This window comes from Mus musculus, chromosome 15 (assembly GCF_000001635.26).
Source record: "Mus musculus strain C57BL/6J chromosome 15, GRCm38.p6 C57BL/6J".
Taxonomy (NCBI): domain Eukaryota; kingdom Metazoa; phylum Chordata; class Mammalia; order Rodentia; family Muridae; genus Mus; species Mus musculus.
In genome coordinates this window covers 64,299,101-64,325,036 of record NC_000081.6, presented here as the reverse complement: position 1 = coordinate 64,325,036, position 25,936 = coordinate 64,299,101, and the positions used below count along the sequence as shown (strand labels likewise).

Sequence of the window (25,936 nt, the reverse complement as noted above, 5' to 3'; positions counted from 1 at the left end):
CACACATGCCTCTTAGTACCGAATGTGTGCCTAGGTGTCATTAGCCACATTGTAGCAATGAGGAATTCACGTCTGAAAGCCTTGTGTTCTATGCCAGGCAATCTCTCAGCAGCCATGCTGAAATTATTCTGTATCTATTTCATGTTTTTCTTGGTTATGAAGACCTACATGTAGCATGGTACCCTACCTAACCATTTCCTAACAACTCAAGCCCTTCTTTGTAAATCACAAAGACTTGACATTGTTTCCTGTGGTCATTGACACCGGTATACGTTAAGTAGAATGGGGGGTTCTCATGAGCATGCCCATGTATTCAGAATTTCTTTATGGAGGGTCAGGTATCTGCAAATTTCTAGTTTGTGGGCATCACTTTTTTGTTTCCTTTTTTCACTTTAGCAGCTTCTTGCTATTCCCAGAATGAATTCTGTGTCCACTCGGATACAAAATGTGTCAGTGTATTAGTTACTTTGTCCCTGGCAAAAACAATGTAAGGAAGGGAGGGAGGATTAGCTTGGGCTCAGGTGTGAAGGTGCGAGGGGTGTGTGTGTGTGTGTGTGTGTGTGTGTGTGTGTGTGTGTGTCAAGACAAGGAGAGCAGATCCAGGTGTGTCTCCAGCTGCCTGGAAGCCAGCACCAGCTAACCTGTCTTTATCTCTCCAGAGCTGGGGACTCCAAGGCACATGCAAATCACATAGAACCCACAGCCAGGAAGCAGAGAGTGATGGATGCTGGTACGCAGTCAGCCTTTCCTTTTGTGCTCTGTCTAAGCTAGCCCAAGGACTAGTGTCATCATGGTCAGGGTGGGCTTTCTCTCCTCACTTGAGCCCCTCTAGACACACACTCACAAATCCAGAAGGACGTCTCTTTTGTAACACCAAATCAAGTCATGGAGATCACCACCACATGGCAAGTAAGAGAGAACTGGGGAGACCTGAAGGGTCTGCAGGTCTTGGAGGGGAGATCTGCAATGGCAGCCCTAGGCTTTGCTCTTTTTGCTGCCCAGGGATCTGTGGGATTTTCTTCCTGGTTGCTGTGTTCTAGAAAAGGAGACTGTGTGCTAAGTCCTAAAAGGCAAAGATTAAAAATCCTACCCAAGATCTGGAGGTAGGATGAATAAGATTGATCAGAATTCCTTCTCTCAGCCAATTGCCCATAACCCCAGCCCTGGAGGGACTTTAACCCAGGAAGCACACTCTTTGGGCATCAGCTCATTGCTATATGCACGAACTTTAATGTATCACCTCAGAGGAGGGTGATCTGTGTGCAAAGATCTTTTTCTTCAGATATTTCATCCTTATTTATGTCATTGTGGGTCGAATTCTAAAGAGCATGAGACGGCAAGGAAGGAAAAGCTGCTCTTGACCCACTAATACCCTATCAATCTGCTGCTGGATTATAAATAACACACTGGTTGATAAATAGCACAGCAGTCATAAGTAAACAGCTAAACAAATAAGCGAGGTGGGATCCTATTTCTGCCGTGGGGAAACTGCTGCTGTTTTTCTGGGATCTGACCTGATTCGACTGAAGATGTTGAGCCAACATTGATTTTAAAGTGTAGAAGTCTTTGAGTGCAATCATCTTACCGTAGTGTTGGGAATCTGCCCTGCCTCCGCTCCCTTAAGCGGTGGTGCTAAGGTCTGGTAAATACATTTGCTTCTTCAGAAGCCGGCTCAGTGGGAGCTCATTGGCTCCTTGGAGGTTGGTTTTCTGAAGCAATTGCTGAGATGGAGTTTAAGTGCATACAAAATGTACTGTGCGTGCATGGTGAATTGAGACCAGTCTTTTCGGCAATTCTGTAACGCCACAAAACAGGCCTTAGTGAGTGTCTTCAAAATAACCCAGTAGAATCCCAAGGCCTCCATACAGAGGCTTAGGTATTCTTATGGCATTCCCCCACCTCAGTAGCTTCCTTTCTGCTTTCATGTCACATGTGTGCCATTGTCCCCCTTCCTCAATACCCTTGAATCATCCTTCAGGGTCCCCTTTCTAGTTTCGTAGTCGATACACATACTCACACCCACCTACCTACCTACCTATATACGTACATAGATACAAGCGTTTAATGTGAGACTCTGCTTATGAGAGAGAACATGGGATATTTGGCCTTCTTACTCTGAGATACTTTGCTTAATTTAATACTTCCAGATTTAATAACTTCTTCACTTTCCCGCAAATGTCATAGCTTCATTTGTCTTTACAGCTGCACGAAGTTTCCCTGTGTTTATACACCGCATTCTCATGATCCAACCGTTCATATACACTGGCTCCATTTCCCTGCTGTTGTGACCTAGAGCATCTGTGAACATGGATGACTAGGCATCTCTGTGGTAGGCTGTAGAGTCCTTTGGGCATGTGGTACAGCTGGACTTTATGGTAGCTGTAGCTTTAATCTTTCCAGAAAACTCCACACCAGTGTCTATAGTGACTGTCTCAGTTACACTCCTAGCTATCCATATATGTTTCTATTTACCTCACCCATAGCAACATTGGCTGTTTTCTCAATGATAACCATTTAGGCTGGAGTGGCATGGAATTGCCCAGAGTTTTAGTTTGCATTACCCTGGTGGGTAAGGATGTTGAATTATATACATACACACATACACATAACATGTACACACATTCATATAACATATAATACATTATATAGCATGTGTGATATATATCATATATCATATATCATATATCATATATCATATATCATATATCATATATCATATATCATATATAATATAATATATGTGTGTGTATATTGGGCATTTATATTGTTTCTTCTGAGAGTAGTTTATTAACACATATATTGATGGTCAGTTGTTCTTGGTGTTTGTTTCTAACAGATATTATCTGTATATTCTAGGTAATAACACTCTGAAGCATGGGTTTTTATTAAGGCACTTTCCCCACAGTCCTGCATAGCACGCATGTGTACACAGTAGCCTTGAGAGAGGTGGAAAAATCAAATTGGAGCCATGTTATTGAAGAAAGAAAGGCCTGCTAGAGGGTATGTAGCTAATTCTCCCTGGCACACCCAATGAAGCCTAGCCCTAGGTCCCTCTGATAGACTGTCTCCAAACCTAAGGTGGAGAGTTCCCAAGGAACCATGCTCAAGATTGACCACTGACCTCTATGCACATCTCTGCCCCCCACAAACGCATGCACTCAAACACTTCTGTATCATGCCGTGCACACCTGCACGTGTGTCCACAAACCAGCTCCCTCATACCCAGCAATTTTATAAATTAGTATATAGGATGCTTCTACACCTGTAAGACCAGAACAAAAAAATTAACTTTTCAAAAATTAAACCTTATCCCCCCCAAAAAGGAACAGAACAGAAGCTAGATGCATCTCTCAAAAGATTTACTGACAATTAGAAAGGTTTTTTTTTTTTTTTTAATTTAATTAGCTTCCCTAGTGTGATTTGGAGTGTTCACATTTGAGAATGTTGCTAACCAGTAACATATGCTAAGAAAACTCTGCAGTGAGTGGGCAATTTTTCTTTTTAAATGAAGTGATACCCTATATTCCATAAGAGTGGACTGCTAAAATTCTGATATGATACAGGTCATTTTATGCGGGCTCAGATATATGTTGCAGGTAAAGTCACATTTCTGGAAAACATAACGAGAAAGTGAATGATAAAGAGCATCTCTTAGAAGGTCCTGCTGCCCAGGACTGATTGCCTGCCAGCAGCTCTTGGTTTCTCAGCAGCCCATGAAACTCAGCCGTAGCTTCCTGATCTTTAGGCTTAGTTATCAAGTGCTGTTACTGAGTTATGGGATGTTATGGCCCTAGCGACCTCAGAAAGTATCTGCCCTAATCTTCGGTCTTAACCATAGAGGGAAAAAAAAGGCCTAAGGTGGTGAAAAAAACATTTGGCCAAGAGAAAGGGCCAGCCTCCCTGGCTTTCCGTGTGGCAAACATCTCTGAGCTACCATTTACTAAGTTGTTTCTTCTTGAATTGGGTTTCTGATAAGCAGCAACTCATAAAAGACAGCTTACAATGATAGGTCTCAGGCGGGGAAATGGCTCAGTGGGTAAAAGGGCTTGACTTGTGTACCTGGCAACCTGAGTTTAGATCCCAGAGCCCAGGTCAAAAAGCTGGATGGATGTGTTAGTGTGCACCTGTGGCAAGATGGGAGGCAGAGACAAGAGGATGGACTTGCCAAAAATCTCAGTGTCCAGTGAGTCTGCAGCGTGCAGCATCTACACAGAAACAAGAGAGACCTTGACTTAAGGTAGAAGGTGAAGGTAGACTCCATGAGTGCCCACAGTCAGACACATCATGCACACATACAGAACATATATAACATACAAACACACATTCCCCCCACACCCCCCACACCCCTTATACTCTGGGCTCTGGGTGTATCAGACACTTAGAAATGCAAGTCACCGTTACCTGGTCACACTTTAAAATGGACTTTTTAATGCGTGTTTGACCAGTTCCTTATTAGTCTCTGTGTGCGTGGATCCTCTTAACGGTTCCTGCCTTATGTATGCTTTTAAGCCCTACACAATCAAACTTTTAGTGCCTGTTTAGAATTTTAGTAATGATAAACAGTAGCTGCCTTTTAGGGCCTTGCATGGATAATCTTGTTTAAACCTTTCAGCACACTTACAAAAGAGGTCTTGTCATAATCCTCACTCTAAAGGCTAAACAATTTGGAATGAGATAGCCTGCCTGAGGTACCAAGCAGCTGCACTGGCACCCAGGTGATCTGAATCCAGGTCACACCATGGGAAGATTATGGCCTGGGGACAGTGAGACAAATGTGGGCCTTCTAGGATTCAGCCTAATTCCACCACTCCCACTGGAAAATGTTTGGGGTACCTGGAAGGCAATAATCCCTTCTTTGGAAATGGCTACCCTTGGTGCTTATCATAAGAGCAAAGGGGGAATGTGGCCTGCACTCTGTGTTGGAGGGGTCCCCTTGGGATAAGAGAAGGGGCAGTATGATTATGAAAAGATCATGGGTTACTCATGTTAAGGTAACTGAGAAGGAAGGGGTTGGTGTGGGTATTGGCTTTGGGGAACAGGAAAGAAAAGGGAGATAGTGCTAATGAGTTGGGGAAGAAAATGAACCAGGAGGTGAAGACTGTTGCAGACTGGAGTTCTGTTTCAAATTACAGGCGTTAGTCAATGGTGGTATGCCATATATATATAGTGGTACTCTGTGTGTTTTTGTGTGTGTGTTGGTTTTTTTGTTTGTTTGTTTTTTTGTTCTTTTGGGTTTTTTTTTTTTGGTTTTGGTTTTGTTTTGTTTTTTTTAGACCAGTTTTTCTGTGTAGCCCAGACTGACCTGGAACGCAGAGATTTGCCTACCTCTGCCCCCTCCCTCACCCAAGTGCTGGGATTAAAGGCATGCACCATCACTACCCAGCTATGTTTCTTAGATTCAAAGCCTTACACATAGTAAGAGAGCCTACCCCTGAGTTATGACCCCTCATTATAGTTATTAAGAGCAGACCCATGCTTCTAGCCGTTCCTTGGTACTTTGATGCTAAGATCAACATTCAGCAGGAGAGATGGGAGCTTCTCATCACGGGCTCTTTGCTCCTTCCTTAGACATGGAACCAGGAAAGATGGAGAAGTAGAAAACTCTTGGGAGGCAGGACATCTGGTCCTCAGAGTTCCCACACACCTGCCTACTTGGAAATCATTTTCCTTGTCTGGAAAATGAAAGTATTAGAAAGCATATTACTCCGTGCATCGTCTCTGGCGCCTGTTTGTGTGATGATAGATACTAGAGGCAACTTCACTCAATCCAGTGCTCCTGACCTAAGTCTTCTCCCTTAGCAACATTTTCGTCTTCCTTCCCCTCCTGTCACTCATCCTTCTATCCCTTCAGGTAATGATGTCTAAGCATCTGTGCTCCAAGTCTGCATGGCTTTCCCACTTCTGCCTTCCTAAGGACTCTTACAGAGTAACTGGAGAAATAAAAATATTTGAAAAGAGGCCAGGGAAGGGGGCCATAAATGATGTATATTTTACCTTGAGATAGCACAGCCATGGGCATGATTAAGTGCCATCTGGTAAATTTAAAGCCAGACCAGTTCATCCATGATGAGGAGAAACCTGGATATCATATAAATAGTTCACCATTTTTCAAGGACATGTTTTCTTATGCAGAAGCAAACTAAAGATGTAAGATCCCAGACTTCTATAGAGTGTTGGATTTTAGGAATCCTGTAAAACACCACAATTTTTCTTCTCTGGATGTTGTTTTGCTTATATTGGAAATGATGTATCTCATTAAAAAAAAAAAAAAAAAAAAGAACCAGTACAGCTCAGGACACATTTATGGGCAGCCTGCAGGGACCTTCTGTAGGGATAGAGAGGCCTGCAGGGTTTGGAGTCACACCAGACCCTCTGTTCTTCCTTTAATTCCTGAGGGATATAGGTGAGACAGAGATAGACAAGGCTCCCTTGGAGCCCCCTGGGAATTAACAATCTGGAACTTGGTAGTGTAGGAAACTCAATAGGAAGATCTGAGTTCTCTGCCAAGCCCTAACATTAATAGAGCTACTTACTTGTCACTGTGGAAAGTTCACAGTGTACTTGAATCTGAAGTCTGCTGGAACTGAGCTGGTATGGCTTTGTGTTTTATGACAGAGGGATCTGGCTGTTATTGAGAATATTCATGTGCAGATTAATCCCTAATCAATAGAGACAGGGGACTGGCTGCTTTCAAGACCAGTCAAGCTTGTATTCGAAACTGGACTCACAGATGAGGGAAACCATGTGAACTGTGGCAGGAGAGTTTTCCTGGGGCTCTGGGACCTTTCACTGTCTCTGATCAGTCTGTTGAGCTTGCGAAATACTGGCTGACCACCAGGGCCTGGGCATTACACTGGTCTGCTTCATGACCTATCAGGGTGACCTTTGAGCTTCAGAGTCCCCTGCAGGTAAGTAGGGGATAGTTTCATGCCCACAGTTTATAATTGCCATGGTAAATGAGATCATGACTGCAGCCCAAGGTGCATACTATGATTGTAATTATTAACTATAACTCCTCTTTTACAGGACAGAAGTATATTCGCCAGTTCATTCACTTGATACTCATGCTTTGAGCTTTGGGTTCCCAGTATTCTGCACGCCTTTTCTTTCCTAATTCCTTTACAGAGAACAGTAGGAAACAGAAAGGTAGAATAGAAGGGTTTTTGTGTCTCCAAACAAACCATGTTCCGCTCTTACTGAGAACACTCTAGTGGTTTTATGTGACATATTTAAATTAAATTAAGCACAATCAGGACCAGAACAGGCTTTAAGAATATATTACATGAAATTGTATAAGTGCACTTGGGAAACACTCGTACAAAGAACATGGAAAAAACCGCCTTTCTTTCGAGGAGAGTGTGGTAACACGAGCCTAATGGAATAACACATAGAGTCAGATACATCACTGCTGCCCGGGAAGGACTTTCCCTTCCTGTAGAAGCTGATAGAAAACAAATCTATGAGTTAACAAGTGAAATGCATAAGGTTTCCTTGGTTACCTGTGATGGGAAATACAGTATCCAGGATAGCATCACTATCTAGCTCCATACAGCAAAAGAGACCAATTTTGCAGGCCTTTCAGGCTCAAGCGTAAAAACTTGCAGTTTGATTTCATTGTGTTGCCACTCCTGTTGCTGTGGTGGCTGCACCTCAGGACTAAGTGGTGGTTTCAGTCAGTGTGTGCATACCACTAGTGCAGTGACTGGCTAAGGATAGGCGCTCGGGTAGAAGGGTCCTGGCCTGTCCTCCAGTCTTGGTTTTCTCTGTGGTAAACATTAGATAATTAAAACTTACATACGAATTTGCCATGAGGGTTCAAAAGGGGAACATAAGCTAGAAATATCAGAATTTCTATCTCCATATACAGGTTTCAAGTTCCCATTATAATATTGGAAATATGGCTTCGACTTAGGATGTCTTTTTTTTTTTTTTGGTTTTTCGAGACAGGGTTTCTCTGTGTAGCCCTGGCTGTCCTGGAACTCACTCTGTAGACCAGGCTGGCCTCGAACTCAGAAATCCACCTGCCTCTGCCTCCCAAGTGCTGGGATTAAAGGCATGCGCCACCACGCCCGGCCCGACTTAGGATGTCTTAGGCCCTGTTAAGTACTTTATATTTCTTAGCTTGTTCATTCTTGTAGATGGACCCTATCATTGTGTTGTGTCCTGTGTGTATGTGTGTGTGTGTGTCTGTCCCAAAACTCAGAGAAGTAAATCACTTTAATAAGGTCCGATAGCTGATATGTGGCAGCGATGTGAGCCCATGTCATTTGCATTTGAAAATCCACTCTTACATAAATCAACGCTCCTTTCTGGGAATGGGATCATTAGAAGTTACCCAGCTTAAAACATCCTTCTTTATAAGAGCTTTGGTTCTAAGAACTCACTTGTGTGTGTGTGTGTGTGTGTGTGTGTGTGTGTGTATGTGTGTGTGTGTATGTGTGTGTGTGTGTGTGTGTATGTGTGTGTGTGTGTGTGTGTATGTGTGTGTGTGTGTCTGTGTCTAGGTACGTATGTGCCATGTGTGTATGTGGTCAGAGGACAGTTTGAGGATGCTGTTCTCTCCTCTTACCATGGGTTCCATGGATTGAACCCAGGTTGTCAGAGTTGGTGGCAAGGCCTTAACTCTCTGGACCATCTCATGGTGGGCCTCAGTGATTTGTTTCTGATCCTGACTGGAATTGATCCTACTTGGCATTCTTGTTCACTTAATTTCCAAAATCCAGACTGATCACTATGGGGTCTGTCCTCTTACAAGAGTAAGCAAATCTTCCAAACACTACTTACTCCTACATCTGAGATCCCAGATTCTGGAGGTTATAGAGTAGTCCTTCCTTCCCCTCACCTCCTTCCATCATCCAGGTATCCAGGTAACTAATTTAGAGATATCTGAGTTGTAGGATGACAGGCGATGCATTTATAGCCACGCTTCACACAAGAAATGTTCAAAGAGAATTCACTCTGTGTCAACACCTTTAGCCGAATCTTTTCCCATTTCTTCTAACAATCTGATTACCCTAATTTGACACACGAGAAAACAAGGCCAGGGACAGAGTGGAGAAACTCGAGTTCCAGGAACTTGAAGCATTTTGCCTTTGCTGGTTCCAGGAGAGATTGGATGAGTGCGGTGGTTGGCTGAAGTTGTGGCTCAGAGCAGCAATGGGGTTCCAGGCTTAGAGAGCACCTTTGGCTGCTCACCTCCCACTCCCTAGGTTTGGATCGCTGTCAGTCCTCTTGCAAGCAAGCTTCTTTGGTTCCAAAGTAGATGGGAGAGCGAGCCTTGTGAGTAGAAATATGACTCGGAGTCAATTCCCAGGTGACGGTGGTCAGCAGTGCTAATGGTGTCCATAGGAACAAGCTTGTCCTGTTCTTGGTGCTTCACTTCCAGGACACAAAGCATCCTTGCAGGCTGAGTAGCTTGCTGCTCTGGACAGTGCTTAGCAGAATGAGAGAGGCCTAGGGTAATAAACAGTCTTTGAGGGGGATTATAATGACGACAGCGTAGACGGCGCTTGCTTTATATAAGCCGGGTTCACAGAAGCTCGAGTCTGTGTGCACGTGTCTTTTTCTGGCTTTGGAGAGGATAAGTGTGTATTTCTGGGTAGTTCCCTGTAAAGAAACCCAGCCTTTCAGCTTTGCCCACGCCAGACTCTATTTGCTTTTAGATATCCAGGAATGGCGTTCGGGGTATTTGAGAAAAAGGGAGGTGCAGATGGTTTTGCACCAGGGCATGGTTTCAAATTTAAAGAGGATTATGGTCCATGAACCCCAGAGATGGTGGGTTGAGGTGCGAAGCTTTGAAATTCTAATTGCAGACCAGTCTAAGGAGGTATATGCTTACCAGAGCACAATATCTCATTGTTCATATAGTCCCCTCTTGGCTGGAGGAGGCAGGGGAGGGGCAGATACATAACATAATCTTCGGAGGAAACTGAAACAGCAATTGGTGGCGGCAGTTTGGGCTCTCCGGTGAATTCAGAAAGAAATCCCTGGCTGTTTACCACTGCTGAGCTTGGAATAATCTTGACTCGTTCATCTGCAGAGCCAGGTGTGGGAGCAAACCGGCTGGAGCTGGGAGGGCTCTGTGTGGTGGTCATTTTTGACACGCCTTACCCTCTTATTTGATAAACTCATGCCACCCAAACCCAAGGTATCTGAATTAGGAGAGAAAGCTGTGGAATTCAGGGTCTCTGGGAACAGACACACTTATTAGCTAAGTCTAGGCTCTGAACAACAGTTCATTTTTACTGTTTATGTCACACACACAGAGGAGTGCTGCCAGCTCAGTAGACAGGGCAGGTACTAGATGACAACTGGGGTGTGGGGGGTGGGACCAGACTGGCTCACAGCCCTGAGGAAGACAAATCCTTTCAGAGGGAAGCCCCAGTGCTCACTGATTTTTCTCGCTGATTTGCTCTCAGTACTTTATAGGGGAGCATGGGATTTCTGAGGCGCAGGGAGCTTAATTAGGCCAAGCTAGTGAGGGTCATATTTGTTCCAACTTACAGAATTTTCCAGATGCTGTGAGAAATGAGCTAGGATTCTCTTCTGGAATGTTCATTCTCCAAATGCTACATCTTGCAGCCCTGGCAACCAGTGAGCCTGCCCTTGTGGGGTGGTCAGCTGCCAGTCTCCTCCTGCCTTATTTTCTCCCTGAGAGCTAAACCCTCCATGTCTCCCAAACCAAACTTTTAAAGTACTGAGGAGAGAAAGTACTCTTGTTTATGTTTAACCTCTTTATTCACTAGTTTTTTTTAAAAGGTCAGTTTGCCAGGGATGTGTTTCTTTATGCTCATTCCCTTAGCAAGTTCTTCCTGTAGTAGGCGGAGACACTTCCCTGCCTTGGAGAGCACTGGTAGGAACCGCAGTGGAGGCACAGTGCACACCCAATTCGGTCAAGCCAGGAAGAGAAACAGCACACATTTTAACCCATTTTTTCCTATGCAGAGAGCAAGTCCTCATCCATGAACTCAGCCTCCTCCATGAGGGTCCCTGTCTTCTACTTTCATGGGAGGCAGTTAGGGGTCCAAGATTCCCAGCCAACAGGGTATCGAGTGGTGTATCCATTCTATTCTGCACACTTTGACTGAGCCTTCTCTGACCATGGTTTATGTATGGCTCTGTCATTTTCTCCTACTCCTCCTCTGTATTGCCTATTTGTCTGGTCCTCTGCTGCAAAGCAAATTCCAAGACAGCAGGAATGTGGCCCTTGCCGACATCACTCATCTCAGAATTTGTCAGCTTGTGAGGCGAACCTTTTCCTCTTGACATGCAGTCTTCTCCTCCCTCCCTGCCGGTCCTCACTCAAGACAAGCCCTCTCCGTGGGTCCCTGAGCCACACGACCCACACGCGGCCAGAAAGGCCAGCGAACACAACCTCTAGCTAGCTATATCGGACGGTATGCAGGCAGGTCTGAGTGGGCCACAGGGCTTGCCTTCCAAAGCAGGCTTTAATGGAGGCCAGTCATACGCTTTCAAGGGCTCCTGGAGGCCAATCCCAAGGACTAGGTGGGTTTTGTTGATACCATTCTCAAAATCTTCCAGTCGGTGGTGAGAAATTAGATGGGTATGTTGGACTAACAACAGTAGACATCTTGCTGGGGCTGAATTGGTACTTTTCTCAGAAGAAAGTCAGTTCCTGCTTAGCAGTGAAGAGCATTTGCACCTGAGAAATACTTTTTGCATCTCCGGATGCTCGGCGGTCCTCTGGGGTAGGGGAAGAAAAAAAAAAAACCAAATACATCTGGACAGATGAAAGTATTTTAAAACAACCCTTCCTGTCTCTGCACAAGGCACAGCATTGGCGTTCAGAGGGCAGCAGGGCTGCGCCCCCATCCCTCGGTCCGCGCAGAAGGGAGACGGCTTTCCGGGCCTCGCTTCCTGCACCCACTCGGGACTAAAAAAGAACACGAACAACTTTTTTTTTTTTTTTTTTTTTGGTCCCTCTCTTGCAAAAACGCTCGCGTAACCAGCTCGCTGAAGTAACCGCTCCGGGGGCGGCCGGGTGTGTGTGTGTGTGCGTGGGGCGCGGTTCCGGAGCCCCACGGGCACGAGCACCAGCGCCGGCGGCTGCGAGGTGGGGGCCGCGCGAGGGCCGGGCGGCGGGGGGGGGGGGTAAGTGGAGAGAGAGGGGCGGGCGGGGCGTGCGGGGCGCGTGCGCAGAGCACTTCCGTGTTTGTCCCCGTGACTGGCGCGGGCGCGCCGCCCGCCGCTCCGCGGGAGCGAGCGCCCCAGTCGGTCGAGCCTCGCCGCTTGTCAGCGCCACCGGAGCGGTCCGTTCCGCCCAGCCCCGCCCCTCCCCGTCGCGCCCCGCCCCGCCCCGCCCCGCCGCCCCTTGCGTGCGCTCGGGGAGGCGCGTCCCCGGCCGCCTGCGCGCGCCGCTTGCAGTTTGAAGGGCGCTGCGCCGCTCGCTCCGCTCCTCTCCGCTCCACTCCTCGCGCGCCAGGCCGGGCGCCGCGGCGGGTCGGGCTGCGCGCGTGGCGTTCATGAGCCGCCCGGCGGCCCCGGGAGCCTGCGCCGTGACTCACGCCCGCCCCCGCTTGTGTCTCGTCCCTCCCGCGGCAGGATGCCGGACCAGATCTCCGTGTCCGAGTTCATCGCCGAGACCACCGAGGACTACAACTCGCCCACCACGTCCAGCTTCACCACGCGGCTGCACAACTGCAGGAACACCGTCACGCTGCTGGAGGAGGTAGGCGGCGGCCTGGCAGCTGGGTGGGCTGGGGCCCTGGGGAGCCCGGCGACTCGGGGAGCCACACCCCCTCCGGCAGCCCCCGGCCCCTGTGGTCCTCCTTGGCAGCCCTTTCCGGGATCCTGCAGGTTTGAAAGCCGGGGAAACTGAAGTGGGGAAGGACTGAGCGAGCTCTGGACACCCGAGTAGAAGAGAGATCCTCTCTGCCTTGCACCCTGTCTGGGTGCCAGGCAGTCTGCTCAGCGCTTCCACATCATTGTGACCCTTTCCTAACCCACGAAGTACGTGGCGTCAGGCCACCGAGGGCAGAAAGGCGAGGCTGCTTGGCCAAGGTCACCAGCCAGAGACTTGGAGATGGGCCGTGAATGCACTTCTCCGCAGCCCAGCGGGGCCAGGCAGGCTTAGCTGTAGAGATAAGGGCTGGTGGAAAACCCCAAAGGAATAAAAGGGAACTTCAATTGAGACTGTTGCCATCCCTGGGCCTGTGTCTGCTAGTCCCCTGTGCCTAAAGTGAGCAAAAGCCCAGTGGAAGGAGGTCTGTACAAAACGGATCCCCGCCCAGCGCCCCTTGCTCCAGTGGCTTTGGTTCTCTAGGGCTCTGCTGCACCAGATCCGCAGGACACTCAATGCAGTCTGCAGAGCTGATCAGACTGGTAGATGGGACCAGAAGCTGCGGAAAGAACAGCTCTGCCTATCAGGACCCTCCAACGGATAGATGTCCAGGGGCAGAGGCAAGGGCAAAGCTATTTCTTTTAAATCTTGAGCGTGGGGTGGGTGAGGAGAAACGCCTTAAGCACATATTTACAGCTACAAACAAGCCAGTGAAAAAGCAGTGAAAATAAGGCAGTTTCCCAGAAACTCAGCACACTTTCTCAGTGCCACAAAATATTCCCATCCTAAGCAGCTTGGCCTGTCTTGGCTGAACACGACAGTATAGGCAGGAAGAGGGTTTCCCCCATGGGAATTAGACACTTGGTTTATTTGAGGTTCAGGGAGCTCTTTTTTTTATTTAGGGCGGCTAGGGACCAGCCCTCGGGAATATAGGGAATGTTGAAGTTCTGCCTGGAACTGGCTGTGGTAGTCAAGTTGTTTGATGTATGGAGAACTGGTATTTGGGTGCATGCATAAGAGATGGAAATGTTAGGGGGTGGGAGATTTCTTTGTCCCATCTTGTCCACCTGCCAGGTGCTATAAACTAGTCTGTTTAATTCCAGGAAGGGTTGTTTTTAGAGTTTTCTCTGGAGCCATTGTTGAGTGATGGAAATGAATGTTCAAGTGGATGGAGAAATACTACCTACCTAAGTGTATTTGAAAGGCAGAGGTAGTGAATACCCCTCCCCCTTGTGACCTGTCAGTTGCTTGACGGTTAATATCAGGGATTAAGCAGAGTAGCCAGGCATTCAACCTCAAAGTGATTCTGTCCTTCATATAATTGGAAGAAGCTGACAAATTTGCTCATCTAGGAGTGTGTGGTCATCTTTTTCCATTTCTAACTGGATATGCCTCTAAAGGGTTTAACATTGATTAGGCTGTGGGGTTATTTTTCTGCCAGATAACTTCTTCTCTGTCTGCTAATAGAGCTGTCAGTTACTGTAACTTTCTGCACACTCAGATAGTGTTACTGTATTCTGTTTGTGCAGCAGATGATAAGGGTGTTTGGGGTGCTGTTTGTGGGGGATATTTGCATATTGAAGCACCTTTTTTTAGAATAGTTAATGTCAAATAAGTATCTGCCCCCAACCCTGTGTGTGTGTGAGAGAGAGAGAGAGAGTGAGTGTGTGTGTGTGAGAGAGAGTGTGTGTGAGTGTGTGTGTGTGTGTGTGTGTGAGAGTGTGTGAGTGTGTGTGTGTGTGAGAGAGAGTGTGTGAGTGTGTGTGTGTGTGAGAGAGAGAGAGAGAGAGATAGTGTGTGAGTGTGTGTGTGTGTGTGTGTTTGAGTGTGTGAGTGTGTGTGTGTGTGTGAGAGAGAGAGAGTGTGTGTGAGAGAGAGAGAGAGAGAGATAGTGTGTGAGTGTGTGTGTGTGTGTGTGTGTGTGTGTGTGTGTTTGAGCTTAGGTAGAAGAATAGGCCTTTGGGCTTGAGAAAGAGTTAGAACCAGTCTAGAAAGTTCAAAAGTGACATATTAGAATACATTGATATACTCTTGTCCCTAAAGCATGTAGAGTAATTGATACCAGAATTTTGTCATTCTTTTTCTAAACTTGAGTACAGGCTTGGTTAAGAAATCATTTTCCTCACTGTGTACTTTTTTAACCCTTGAATCATAGTCTATTTGGTTTGACTTTGTATGGTGACCTCTTCTTTATATGAAACGTCTTTTTAGCTTCTTACTGTTGGATCATAACACAGCTGAAGGTACATCCTCAGTAGATGCCAACCTGGTTCTTCAAAATTAGGCTGGGTAGTGGGACATACCTGTAATCCAATCAGTTGGTCCATAGAGGCAGGAGGATCAAGCTTGAGGCTAGCCTGGACTTCCTAATGAGTTCTAGACCAGCCAGGGCTGCACAGCAAGACCTTATTTCATAAAATGCTAGGGCAGGGACCTGCACTAGACGTGCCACACACCATGCGGCCAGCACTCAGAGACTGAGCAGAGGGTTGTGAGTTCCCAGCCTAGAATACATAGGAAGAGCCTGTCTCAAAATAAAAATATATCATTGTAATGGGGGGAGGGTGGCAGGGGGATTACTGCTCCCAAAATAGAAGGAAAACTTTGTGAAAATATCAGGAAATGTTTGCATATTCTTCACAAGTGAGAGATTTGGAAATTGAAAGAATTTGGCTTGTGTTATTGTGGTTATTCTTAGAAATAGAATTTTTGGGTAGTTTGTTTTGTTTTGTTTTGTTTTTGGTGATGTGGACACTCTAGAATAGGGAGTAATTTGGGTAGCTTGGACTATTGTTTAGAAGCAAGTCTTTTCCTAGTTCTGATAGTTAAGAATTTCCTGTTTATTTGTGACTTTATCTGCTGTTTATGTTACTAATTAACACACATGGGGCTTAACTGGAAACCTGTTAGAGCGCCAAGCTTCGAACACCAAATTGATTCATTTGGGGTTAGCACTTTCCCCTTTCACTGTGTCTCCCTGTCAAACAGTACACCATGTGGGGCAGATGCTGATATTTATATTTAAAGCCCCCTGGGACATGCACTTTGGGAAATGAATCAGATATACATAGAATGAAGAGGCTAAAAGCTTACTTCAAGGCTTCCTTTTTAGGGCTGAGGGACACATATGGTTTGGCAAGTAATGGTTTGGCTGGGACACCAGTGGCTGCCTTTAAGAGGCAGGAATGGATCAGCTGGGATTCAGCTAAGGTTTCATCCTAGCCTGTAAGTGGTTTCCAAGCACACAGCCAATCCTTTGCTTATTCAGGAACCAGAGCATTCTAGTATATGCTGTTCTGCTTGCGACCCTTTACAAGTTATAGATAAGTGGCTAGAAGACAAGGGTTTCTTGAGAATGCATGCATTGTAGGAATACGGGCCAAGATGCTGAGATGCATTCTCTCTTTAAAGATTGGGAGTGGCCAATACTTAGGGCCTTGGGTACAAGGGAGAACATGTCATATTCATCAAGGTTACTAGTTATTTGCCAGCATTTTACTTTGGTGCTGATGGAAATAATCTTTGCTCATTTCTTTAGATGCTGCTCCATATAAGGCCAGTTTTAGGCACATGGGATACATAGTTCCCTGTAGTCAGCTGTGTAGGGCTATGTGCATCCTCTGTGTAAAGTCTACATATAGTCATGTATGAAGAGAAAAGGACAGCTCTTATCTCCACTTTACTGAGAAGAAAAGGCCCAAAGAGATGACTTTTCTCTAAGGTTTCCTTAGTAAGTAAAGGACTTCAGGAATTCTTTACACAGCTACCACGTAAGATTCACATTCTCAATGTCTGCAAAGTCATATTTATTGACTCCGTAGTACATAGATGGGGCTTCAGTGCTGTCACACAACACAGTTTTGGTCTCAGGAAGAGATGTCTAAGGTCCTTAGTAGTTTAGCTTTTCCTCCTGCCCATGTTCCAGGTACTTCTTAGTAGTAATTTTAGTATAATATTTCTTCAAAGGTATGGATATGGGTTTCAGTTTGAAATGTGAGAACTTACATCAGTGACCTATGGGCAGCATCTGCTCAGCACATCTTTGAGGAGCATCTGTGTGGCAGTCCCAGTTGCCAAGCCCTGCTGGGGCACCGAGGCTATTATTCGGATTATTTGGAAGCTTATGTTATTGAAGGGGAAAAAAAAACCCCATAACTCTTAATAGGACTGAAAGGTTAAGTTCATAGATGGGAGAATTAATAAAGAATACTCATGACAGCAATATAAACTAAATACTGCAGTCTGCCATCCAGCCAGTACATGCACCATTGAATGCATTATGCTGCTAGGCATGGGGATTGGGGATGAATAACTGTGTCTGCAAGGTGCCTTCAAAAGCCTTTCTAAGGTTGCTGGATGTCAGTGTGGTTCTGGCTTGGAGACTTGTTTTTGAAGGCTTAGAATCATTTGATCAAAGGTTACCAGAGGTCTCTTTGATATTAACAGTAACAGCAATTGACAACTACTGATATTCCTACTATGTGCTAGTTATATATATATATATATATACATATATACATATATATATATATGTATATATATGATTTATTTTTATTTTTTTGTATATCAGTGTTTGCCTGCATGTGTGTATTACATACCATGTATGTGTCTGTTGCCTGAAGAAGCCTGAAGAGGTCCTCTGATCCCCTGGAACTAAAGTTACAGAGGGAAGTGAGTCACCACAAGGATGCTGGGAACCAAACCCAGGTCTTTTGCAAGAATAGCCAGTGTTCTTAATCACTGAGCCATCTCTCTAGCGTGTCCCCTCCCCCATATAGATATGCTATCATATAATGTTTGTCGCATTACTGTTAATAGTCCCATTTTACAGATAACTGTTTCTCATGTGTATGTGTATGTGTGTGTGTGTCTGTCTGTGTATTTGGTTCACAGCCAGTCAGAAATGAACTTGAGACTTAGAGTATCAAGGCTAGAGTATTCTTGCACGCCAGTCAGACTTCCTTTGTTAAGTGTGGCTCCACTCTTTGAAGGTTTGATCACAATACTGAGCTTTGTCTTTCTTATTGATGTCTGGAGATCTAGCCTTTGGTAAGTAAGATTAGGTCTCTAGTGCTAACCTGTGGACTCTCTCACCTAGAAATTCTAAAGCCAGGTCTTAATGGATTAGAGAACTAGTTAGTCACCTTCAAAAAATATGTAGTTTTAGACAACAGAAGCATCAACAGAACCCTTCTCTGGAGGGTTTAGATAAAGACCCTGTGGGCCATTTTCCCTAAAGTAGAGAAAATGTATTTGGATCTGTTCCTACAAAACCAACAAAAGAGAATTCTCCCTGTGGTACCAGTATCCTTTGTAGAAGTCTAGGCTCTGGAGGCCAAGCCTCTGATCCAGTCTGAGAGTAATTACGGTACGTTTTCTCAGAACCTAGCAAAGTTCAATGACTGTCTGCTTACAAAAACAGGGAATGCAGCTTCCCTTGTGTTTCAGATTCATGCACCCTACAGCAAGGTGTGAATCCATCAGTCCTGTATTTCACAGTAATGCCATATGCCCTCATTTACATCTTTGTTATTTTAAAAAACATTGTTTTCATCTTCACATAATAAAAGGCCAATTGAGTGGTATTCTTAGTATTCTCCTTTCATACATACATAAAAGCTCAGAGGTTAAATGTCCCAAGATTTCCTGGTAGGGTAGGCAATAGACTTGGAGTCTGGATGCAGAATGTATGAACTTAAAACCATACTTATTTTCTATATATTTCACAGTTTATAAATAAAATTTAGGCAGGAGAGAAACAGCAAGCCAATTGCTTTAGTCTGGTTAGGTAGGCCTCTCCCTAAATGTCCGTTTGTTAAGGTCACACATGGTGCTGCCAGGAGTCCTCTGTGTTCCTCATCAGCTATGAAAAAGCCATGTGACTTCCACTTCCATCCTGGCATATGTATTCTGAAACTGTTGACCAGCCCTTTGCCTGTGAACCTCCATAGTTGTACAAGGCTGAACTGCAAGTTGTGGCGGAAGTTGTAGCTGCAGTAGGCCTCTTAGATCCTGTCTGCTCTTGAGCTGCCTGGCCATCCACCACCTCCTGGTTTACAGGATACTCATTGCTAAGGAATCACTGTATATAGTTGAGTTAAAGGGAACTTGAGTAACATCCAGTCTGAGGTTGGCAGTGTGGAGACTATCTCCAAGAGGCTCATTGAGAGCTGTGTTGAATCCAATAACCAGTTACAATATTACAGAAAGGTTGGTGTACACCCCTACTAGTGTAGTGTAGTTCCGTGTAACTCTCCTGCTATTGTGCATTTGATTTGGACTCTTAATTCATTGAGCTAGTAGTATGGTGCTGATAATCTTTCACTGATCCCATGCTTGGATTGCTGGTTACAGCCGCCTAAAAGTGGAGGAGCAAAGTATTAATCTTACTTAGCTTCCTGTTCACCGGAAGACACTTGGAGCGTTGCATCCCTGGGGAGTAAAGCTGGTGAGTTACAGGGGCTCACACAGAGTTTTGTCAGTCCTGTTGCTTTCAATGTGGAGACTGAGGTCTAAAGATGAGGAACTTAGGCAAGGGTTTGAACTCAGGGCTTTTGACTCTTTTGTGCTTTGCTGGGGGAGTCTTCTCCAGCACTACTCTCTGGATCTAGCTTCTAGAGAGAAAGCCTGAAATAAGCCTGAAATTAGGAAGCTCATTTTGCACATACCAGTCACTGAGTTAAATGCTGGCCTCTAAAAACATGGTATGTGAGGTCATAGCACAATTGATACTGGTTAAGAGGCCTCCATCAAAAGCCTGTTGTGTCAGATGTTCAGACTGACCAGGCCTTTGCAAACTGCCTTGTATGTGGGGGTCTTTGAAGCCCTGAGTGTTGGGTTCCATATACATCACGTAGTCACTTGAGGATTTCCTGGCATATCCCTTCTTACACGTGTTATTTAACGATGAGTAAGTGATGGGGCTGGAGATCATACCCAAGTCTGTTTCCTCATCTCATAAATGGTATCCTTTTGAATAGAAAAGGAGATAACGCCCACGAGACACTCATTAAGTGATGTCCTGACCTGGTAAAAGCAGCCAATGAGGATCCAAGTCTTTATAGTCAGTGTTCCTCCCATAGGCAAGGAGGCCAGGGAGAGGCCCTAGCGTTCTGTAGCTGGTCTTTTGCTACTTTGTGGGATCTTCTTTCTTCCACCCTTCCCCACTCTTTTCCTACCCTTCCAACCCCCTAACACTAGATGAAAGAGAAGAAAAGAGGGGAAAGAGGGTAATGTCATCATTATGCTACTTCCTGCTTATTAGGGGTGTTGAGTTCCTTGGGGCAAGTTTAACTTCACCATCAGGATATCTAATTTTTTCTTTCTTCTTTCTTCTTCCTTTCTCCTCTGCCTCCTCCTTGAACAACTATTAACTAACCACTACCAACAGCAACCACCCACCAACCAACAAAACCTTTCAGGGCTCTAGCATTTATATACTCTAAAAAGTCCCCAGAATCCACAAAGTTGCAGAAACTACTTGTAGCTGGCAAAATCATGCCCCTGCTAGAGCATGAGGCAAATCACAGTCAGCTGCTGTGACAGTCTGCAGAGGCTCTATATTGAACGCATGGAATTTTAAAAAACAAACAAAAACCAAAAACATATTCTGATAATATTTGTGGTTTTTAAAGAAACCAACATTCCATAATTGTCACTACACATTCCTTAGTAGGTAAGTGAACAGGCGGAAGGTTTACCAGTGGACCCGTAATGATCCGCTGGGTAGATGGAGGGGACGCTCCTTCCAGGTTTACTTGAGCTGCTTGATTTCCAGGATGTTTGTTGGTCAAGTTCCTGAAGCTTTCTCTGTCTCTTGTTTCCTTATGGGAAGAGTGAGTCAGCGCATGTCAAGTGCTGAGTATTGCCTGGCATGGTGATCACTGTATTCTTGATGGCTCTTACCCTCAGGACTGTTGCTGTTTACTGTGGGTCTATTGTATTGCTGGTGTGTCACCAGGATGACAGTTGGCAGAAGTGCTTTGGAAAGGTAGGTGATGAGGAGGTCAGGTGGCAGTGCTGACTCCATATGCTTCAAGGATCTGGGTTTTAGCAGCACAGATGGGACCAGGGTAGAACTAAAGATTGGGACCATTTGTGGCTCATGGTCATAGCCAGGTTGAGCTGACGTAAGCTGCTTGCTCAGTGACTGTATTCTTACCCCTTAAATGAGAGAAACAGTGCTTGGTGTTGCCGTCTGACTCAGGCTAGCTTGATGGGCTCCCTGTGCAGGCTCTTGTCCCATGCTTTTGCCAGCCAGAGCTAATTTGTTTACTGCCACATGTCCACAGGGTCCCTTCATTGATGCATCAGATTCTGGGCAGCACTGTTCTTTTGGTTTTGTTGGAGTTTAGGGTAATGAGCTGTTTTGTTATATAATGAACACAGATATTTGACTTTGTCCGTTTCGAGGGAGGCACGTATGCCTTGGTCCTACCTGGAATATAGTGTGCTTTGCTGATTATAGCTTGAAGCACTGAGACCACAAATGATTCTATTCTGGTTTGGAGGCAGGAGCTTTAGAGTGGAAAGGATCCTTCTGTTTAGTTAGGGCATAGAGTTGCTGCCGTCTCATAAAGTAATTTTAATTGTATCTGGAGTAGGGGTGGCTCAGCTTAGGAGCCATATGACTCTGCTTGTTTTAACTAAATGGATGAGTTCACAGTGAACTCTTCCTGGGCCTGAGCATTATCTGAGCAGCCCTGTGCCATGGTGCCGTTTGTGGTCAGTTACATAAGAGCTGAATTTTAATGCTGAGGCCACGGTATAATTTTCCCCCCAAGAACTGGAATATGTATCCCTTTGATAAGACAGTACCCAATTTAGCCACCCAGAAGCTAGGAAAACAAAATTGGAGCCTTATGGCTCAGTGAGGTAAGAACCACAAAACAGTTAGAATTTGGTGCCAGCTATTGCAGAAAGCAAAGAGTTGGCTACATTAATGGAGACCATTTCTTCTCCTGCCAGATGTGAAGAAAATATACATTCTTCTCCACTCTGTTATTAACATAGCAGGGATACCTTGTATTCTGTAACATCATGCCCCAGGGGCTTAGACCAGGACAACCATAGTGAACAAACCCAGCATGCAGCAGGCTGTAATAGGTATGGTGATAATTCTTTTGTTATGGAAAATAACCAGAGATCATCCCGTCCTTTTGTGGATTAGGTTGCTGGGGCCCAGAAAATAAAGGTGCATATGTTCCTTTTGGTAAATTTCAAATCTCTACCCACCCCGCATAGATACTCACACAAAGCAAAGAAAAACACAAATAGAACTAGTTAAATAGCATTTGGATTTGTTGGAAAGACTCATAGAATATTCTGTAGGACACGAGAGGAAGAATGACAGGCAGTAAAGGCAGTACACTACTCAGTCCTAGATTACTGGCAGATATGTTCACACTGGCCCTATATACCTTCCTGACACGAGCTGGTATCTTTGAGCTCTGCTGTGGAAAAGCACATTTCATAGGGAAGTGCAGAGTGGCCCAGCTTGGAACAGCAGATCAGCTCTGGTTTGGTCAGCTTCTGGTAGGGTGATGGACCTATGATTGTTCAGGTTAAGCCTTCCCTCTCACCACTTCTCAGCACTTCCCGGTCCTTAGAGAATGGGAAGAGGCTAGGAACAGCCCCCCTCCTCAGCCCCCTCTGTACAGCTGACACAGCAAAGCAGAAATCCAGGTTTCCTGGCCTCCTCTTTATGTTTTTATTTAAGTAAGAGTTGGGTGGAGACAACAGGGTCTTGTGTCAGGAGAACTAGGAGGTAACAGAAGGTAGGTTAAAGTGCCTGTTATCTGGTGACACTTGGAAGATAGTAGCTTTTATGCGCTTCCCTCTGCACGTCTTACCTCTCCCGTCTACTCTATTCATTTGGGATACACGAAGGGCTGTGGTTAGAGGACTGTGCTGCACACTCTTAGCTTTGCTGATGTGGTCAAGAAAGACCAACAGTGGAATCCAAAGTGATGGCTTGGTGCTCTTTCAGTAATCTTTCTATAGTTACCCAGGATGGTTGGAAGGCTAGGCAGAGCAAAGGTTTTCCTTGGCTTCATCGGCTTTCTCCCAGTGGGAAGTAACCAAGACACAAGAATAAACAAGGACTAATGACTTTGCTTCCATGGAAGGGCTTCTTCACGACCCTGTCACACCTGAAATAAGAAAGTCTCCATTTTTGTTGTTGTTGTTGTTGTCGTTGTTTGTCCTTTTGCTTTTATTAAAAGATAAGAGGGTGGGGGCTCCTTTATATTCATTAATCATTCCTTTTTTTTATGAATTTCATTTCCTTTTTCTATCGATGTTTATTCACATTAGTAGCGTTTACATAAAATTAGATACTCCTTATTTCCACAGAGTGCAAATCAAAAGAGCTGCTCACTGCTGGCCCAGCAGCTGCTCCTGCTTTAATAATAGTAATATTTTTTCACAGCAAAGCAAGTGAGCGCACTGCCTCCCAGAACATGGAACAGCGCCAAGTCAAATAACACTGTCGCTGCCCCAAGGCTTCTGCATTTTGTATGTAAGCATTGGAACAAAATCAAATTCACAAACAAAACCACTACAATTAAGCATCTAGTCTGCCGTCGGCATTGTGTTGGGCACTCTACAGACATCCTCGCCTCACCTTAATAGTTCTGTAGCCCCGAGACTCTGTTTTATGGATGACTGAACTAGGCTTAGATGACTTGGGTAGTTCATGCCCTTCCTCTCTCAGACTCATCTTAAAGTGCCGTGCGTGTGTTAGCCATGTGAGATAGAGCCAAGAGAAAACGGGCTTTTGCTGAGTCAAGCAGTTCAGGTTCAACTTGCTTATTTGTTGCTGTTGTTGTTTTAATATCCCTGATGGGGCAGTAAATGACAACCATTGGGTGGTCACAGAAGTAGTTTTTCTTCTCATTTTAGAACAGCCTTGTTCATGATGGGCTGATGAAGTAGTGATATATATACATATACATACACACACACACACACACACACACACACACATATATATATATATATATTTCACTTATGTTCATATACTTGTCTTTACCCTTTTTTCTAGCCATTCTTACTGCATTTCTCTCTTTTTATATTATCGTTCCATGTATACATAGAATAAGCATAGCCTGTAAAGTCCATTTAGTGGTGCATCTGTCTGTGTGTTTAAGGCTGACCACAGTTAGGGGCCTCGTCCCTGAGAAAGACTGATACTCCATCACTCAGTAGTCATTAATTGTCTGTAGCTCTCCATCTAAGAGTGGGACCTCACACGTACTTTGGCTGGTCAGCTGGGGTTGCCATCATTCAGGACTTGTTCAGGCAGCACTAGTGTTGGGATTTCATGGCTGTAACTTTGCTGTCATAGAACACGCACTCTCATATAAGAGATCCTTATCTTCTTGTCTTTGCAGCCTCCCCACTCCCTTTTCTGTGTGTTCCCTGAACCTTAAATGTCGTGGTAAAGTTATCGTTGTATCCATCGGGGCTGGGCACTCCACTGTCTGTTGTGCCCTGCATTTTGACTAGTTGTAGCTTTCGTTTCTACCTGCTGCCAAAAGAAGGGTGTTTTTTTGTTTGTTTGGTTGGTTGGTTTTGTTTTGATGAGGGATGAGAGCTACATTTATGCATGGGTATAAGGGTAAGTTTTAAAATGGAATCAGAAATTCTACCAGTTGAGAAAAGTGGCAGTCCTAGACTCTCCTAGGTCCCATGACCTACTAGCATTACTTCTAAAAGATCACACATAGTGTCCTCAGGTCTAGTGACACTCCCCCAGCCCCCTTTTTAAACCTGTTGGAATGCAGATATTTGATTAAAATTATGGCAGTGATCACTTGATTTATAATTCTTGAAAGCAGATCTGGTAAAGGTTTCTGAGTGCAGCCGAGTCTGCCTCTTTGGACTAGGACTATATGCCTATCGACTGAATGGTTCCTCAGATTTTTTGAAAGTTGTGCCACAGCCAATTTGAATACCATGCTAAATTTATTGTGTGACCTTTTGTCAGAATTAATTGTGCTGTCCCACCAGTCACTTTCCGAGTGCCAGCTCTGTTCCGAGGATCTTGGGGTTGCTATTTCCCCACCTTCCAATCATCCGGGGCTTGATTTAGTGATCCAGCCTTGGTTCCATGGCCCAAACCTTGATCCCATTTGCCACCCTGCCTTGCTTGGTTTTAGTGGTTATGGTGGCAGAGTACCAGTAACTCAGAGAGGCTGCTCAGCATTTGCCTTCGTAGTGGAAACACACTTGCACATACATGTAACATATGTATACAACATACACACAACACGAGACACACCTTGGTGTCTGCAAGTGGAAAATGAAAGCATGATTTTTTTTTTTCCTTTAAGCTGAGTGGGAGGTGTTGAGATCTAGACCGTTTACATCAGTTATTTTTAGGAGTAAGCAGTTCAGAGGTGGAGTGAGGGATTAATGAGGGAGCTGATATTTTCAAAACAAGCTAACTCTCTGCTCCTTCTGCATGGACAATAAGGAGTGAATCTGCCTTGCTGTCTAAACATTTTTTGTTTCTGATTATTAAATCAACAAGACATTTCTCTGGCTGAAAACTCCATATTAAATCATTTCTTGCTACTAAAATAAAGTACACAAGGCTGCATTTGGAGAGATTGAATCGAGTCCCTTGTGTAGGTTCAGTAAGTACTGCATGAGCGTCATCAGGGGCTAGGGATCGTTAGACAGGAAAGAGGTTTATTAAGCTCACAGTTCTAGAAGTGAAGCATGCGGTGCCAGCATCAACATGGCTCTGGTGAAGACTGAGAGTGGATGGCATCAGAGTGGGTGGGATGTGCAAGAGGAGAGATGAGACTGGCAGAAGTCAAAGAGAGTGGCCAGGTACAGTCTCAGGAGAACAAGCTCCAGGTCCTGGGAGAATCCTCTCCTAGGACAGAACTTGACAGTTGTGTCACTTCAGCGTCACTTTGCTGAGGACCAGGGTTCCATCGTGTGACCCCTTGAAGAAACACCCACACCACAGTCACGCAGTGAGTGCCTTGTGCAGCCCCACTTGCTCTGCCACATCACTTCCATACAGTGAAAGTCAGAGGGGCTGTGCTGGGGGTGGGGCTGACAGACTGGGGAGCATCTTGAGGAGGAAATGACCAGGAGAAGGGAACTAAGGTGACTTGAATA

At 45.2% G+C, this 25,936-nt stretch overlaps 1 protein-coding gene and 1 long non-coding RNA gene across 21 annotated transcripts in view; one reads left to right on the top strand and one right to left on the bottom strand.

Moving 5' to 3' along the window:
- Asap1 (ArfGAP with SH3 domain, ankyrin repeat and PH domain1) overlaps positions 1 to 25,936 on the top strand; it is a 296,102-nt gene that overhangs the window by 57,905 nt on the left and 212,261 nt on the right. For 9 of the 20 annotated variants that reach the window (NM_001276461.1, NM_001276467.1, NM_010026.3 and 6 more), the window contains one exon: positions 12,562 to 12,688. In NM_001276461.1, the coding sequence (NP_001263390.1) occupies positions 12,562 to 12,688 (127 nt within the window). Of the gene's footprint in view, positions 1 to 11,043; positions 11,506 to 12,363; positions 12,689 to 25,936 lie in introns of those variants that run through there. The other 11 variants (XM_030248317.1, XM_006520401.4, XM_030248316.1 and 8 more) reach the window with 3 other exon arrangements.
- On the bottom strand, positions 3,167 to 10,919 carry 1700010G06Rik. Its single transcript, XR_003951590.1, has 2 exons — positions 10,504 to 10,919; positions 3,167 to 10,079 (listed from the first exon to the last, which is right to left on the bottom strand). It is a non-coding gene; the product is annotated as an RIKEN cDNA 1700010G06 gene (long non-coding RNA).